The following is a 3390-nucleotide window of genomic DNA, read 5'->3' on the forward strand; positions in this document are numbered from 1 at the left end:
TTAGTAAGATGCCACATTTGGTCCATCAAGTAAAATAAGGCTCTCCATGAATGTAGCTACAGATGAAGGACATTGGATATCAGGATCCTTCTTCTCATGTGGAGTTTCAATGTCAACTAATACAAACTTAAAAGCTTCCTGCTGCCGCTGCCTTTCTACTGGATCATAAATGTGGCCAACCAGAAGTGAACCATACTCGGTAAAGGCAAGGCATTGAACTTTTCTTTCAAATGGTATAACAAAAAGTTTATTCCAAGACTCAACTATACCATACTTCTTCATCACCCATATGGTGCATTGGCATGGAAAGCCTGGTTGTTCAATAGGTTCACATGTAATGAAAGCCAGTTTCTCTTTGAATGATGCAAGATATCTATGCAAGGTGTCTGCCTCGATAAAACCATGAGGCAGTGCTAGCCTTTTGAATTTCTCACTATTGACATCAAATGCCAATGCTATAATGCGATTCTCTTCTTCTCCTTCTATGATTCGTACCATCCAGTGCAAAGCTCCACTGACCAATGGAATTGGCAAAAAACAACAATTATTAATAAACTTAACATTGGTTGTCAAATTGTATCTAACCCTTCTCCATGAATCTAAACTTAATGTGTACACCTCAACCTCAGTTGGCAAGAAAATAGAAAATGAAATCCTCACAACCTTGTGGTCATTATTCTCGGAATGATACGCAAATCCGATAGTAAGATCTGTGAACTTATCTAACTTTCCTAAGCAAGTACCAGGCAACTTCTTGAATTTTTTAATGCTAGGGTTCCACAGATATATAACTTCACCGAAATCAGCGAGACATAATAATCCATTGCATGAACCGACTACATGGGCACAGCCAGGAGTAAAATCGAAGGGATACTGAACCTCAGAAATCCTATCAAACGTGCGGCCCAAAGCCACCGTACACACTGCCCTATTATAATGATTTGACATGTGTATCACATAACCATTATCATGATTTTTGTTATAGCTGTTGTTGTTGTTGTTGTTGTTGAGGTGGGTGGAGATGAAATAAGGAGTGGTGATTGAGGAGTCCCAGGATTTACATACGCACCTAAATCTCATCACTGATTTCACGCAACTCATGGGTGCGTTTGATGAATAAGCCAATCTCTCTTCTTCTCTCGGAATATGGTTATTCCTCCAACGTGTGGTTGTGGCGGACGAGATTGTCTTATTTGGGGGACTCATTCCCACTGAAACAAGGGGTAGGTCTCTACGCTAATTTTGAGATGAAAACCTGTAACCTATACAGAGTATCTTATCGACTGAACATAGCTGGATTGATTTTCTTTTGTTTTTCGATTATAATAAAATTTGCTAGGGTTTTGCTTCTTCTTCTTTTATATATAAACTAGTTAAAGGCTGCTGCCGTTGCACAATTTTATCATAATCTTATATTTTTAATATATATATATATATATATATATTATTTGAAAAACAATATCAAAATAAATAATTATTATAAAAAAATGAATAATGAGTTTTTAATTGCTACGCCACATGGTCCATGTATGCATCATGAATTGAGCTACTGCTTCATATGTATCAAGGTCTTTGTTTGGAATTTTTACCGATGGTAAAGTGAAATCAAAATATGTGCACGGTCAATCCTCTTTTTAGAAGTTCAATAGTGTACAAAACTACATAGAACAATATATGTTTAATTATTTGTAAATAAAAATATTAATTGTGATAATATTTTTTTAATATAATTACTATAATTAACATGTAATGATGCAAAAAATTGTCATTTTGAAATTTGAAGGCTTTTTATTTGATAATATTTAGTTTTTCATCATACTTGCAAGGCTACATCTCCCAAACTACTGACCTTATATAGTGTCTTTTATCAATTGATCCAATTTTATTTTGAAGATTCTAGTCTTGATCGATATTAGGTATGTCTTCAGGGTTTTTGCTAGGTATTTCACATCTTTGCAAATTTGCAACAACATTAGCATCCTGGTTTATTGAAGCATTCATCAAGAAGATTAATTTTACTTGGAAACAAATTTATTATAAAATAAATGTGCACAATTGAAGCAGATTGATACAAATTTATTATGTAAAATAAATGCATGACTATATTGATTACCTTCAATTGTTCATTACTTATATGATATGTTCGCAAGACTAGTGTTTTTTTGTCTTTTTTTGGCTGAATTTACAGATCTTGATAATCTTAAATTTAACAGTATGCATATCTAAAAGACAAATCAAATGCATGTAAAGTGCAAAAAAGAAAAAAGAAAAAAAATTGCCTATGATGGTGGTTATGTCTTCCATGTCAAATTGCTTCTTGGAGAGGGAGTGAATTTTTTTTTTTTTTTTTTTGTAAATCGAGAGAGGGACATTGTTTGACAAAGAAATCAATATATAATAGCTAAAACATTAATATTTAGAAGAAGAGATATTTGATGCAGTTAGTGTTTGAATATTCTCCTTTTGTTTAGGTATCTTAGGCTTTATCAAATTAACTTTGTTGATCCTTGTAATTCATTTTAATTAGAAGTTTTTGTATTCATGCTTTATCTAATTACTTTTGGAGGTTCAATTGTGATCAAATTCAAGTAGGATATAGTGATATACATAGGGCTTAATATTTATTTATTTATTTTATCTATAAATTTCTTGCAATTTGGGGCAGCCAATTTTTATTTTTTTTTCAACTTGAACCTGTACATGTTGCTGGGTTTTTTTTTTTTTTTTTTTTTTTTTTTTTTTTTTTTTTTAATTTTAATGAAGATTTTTTTTTTAATTTTTATAAAGGATTAGATGAAGAATTTGGATTGTAATCAAATTATGAATCTTATCAACTTAGAAATTATAAGAGAAGTTAAAATCATATAAACGTGTACTATACTACTATGTTGCTGGTTTTATAAAAAAATATGATTTTTATCCACTTAGAAATTATAGGAAAAGAAAAATATATCTATTTTTTTTTTTAAATCTACAAAAATTTCCACAATTTGGTAAAGTCACTTGGTGCAATCATGGCTTCTAATCTCAACTTTTATTATTTTGTTTATTATATGATATGATTGGAGTTGAGAAGGGGTTTCATTGTTTCCAATTTTATGGTGAACTAGTGGTAGACTCATGAGATGCATGGGAATAAATAATTATTTTGTAATTGTATGTATAATTTGTTCTCTAAAATTTGTTGAAGATAACTTGTTCTCCCTAAAAATTAAACAATTGCTATTCGGTCCAATTAGGTCAACTTTGGTCCCATTTGGTCCAATGAGGTCTAATCAGTCCACTTTGGTCCTATTCGGTTTAATTTGGTCCACTCGGTCATTTTCGGTCCCCTTTGGTCCATTTTGGACAAATTGGGCCTTAAATTGATTTTTTTGTAGGTTGTCTTTT

General features: G+C 31.4%; 1 protein-coding gene across 1 annotated transcript; it reads right to left on the minus strand.

Moving 5' to 3' along the window:
* Positions 1–1101, minus strand: LOC115985303 (F-box/kelch-repeat protein At3g06240-like). The gene has a single exon (XM_031108259.1). The coding sequence runs from the start codon at positions 1099–1101 to the stop codon at positions 1–3; it is 1101 nt and encodes a 366-aa protein (XP_030964119.1).
* Between the last annotated feature and the right edge of the window lie 2289 nt (positions 1102–3390).

Source organism: Quercus lobata, chromosome 4, assembly GCF_001633185.2.
Source record: "Quercus lobata isolate SW786 chromosome 4, ValleyOak3.0 Primary Assembly, whole genome shotgun sequence".
NCBI classification, from domain to species: Eukaryota; Viridiplantae; Streptophyta; class Magnoliopsida; order Fagales; family Fagaceae; genus Quercus; species Quercus lobata.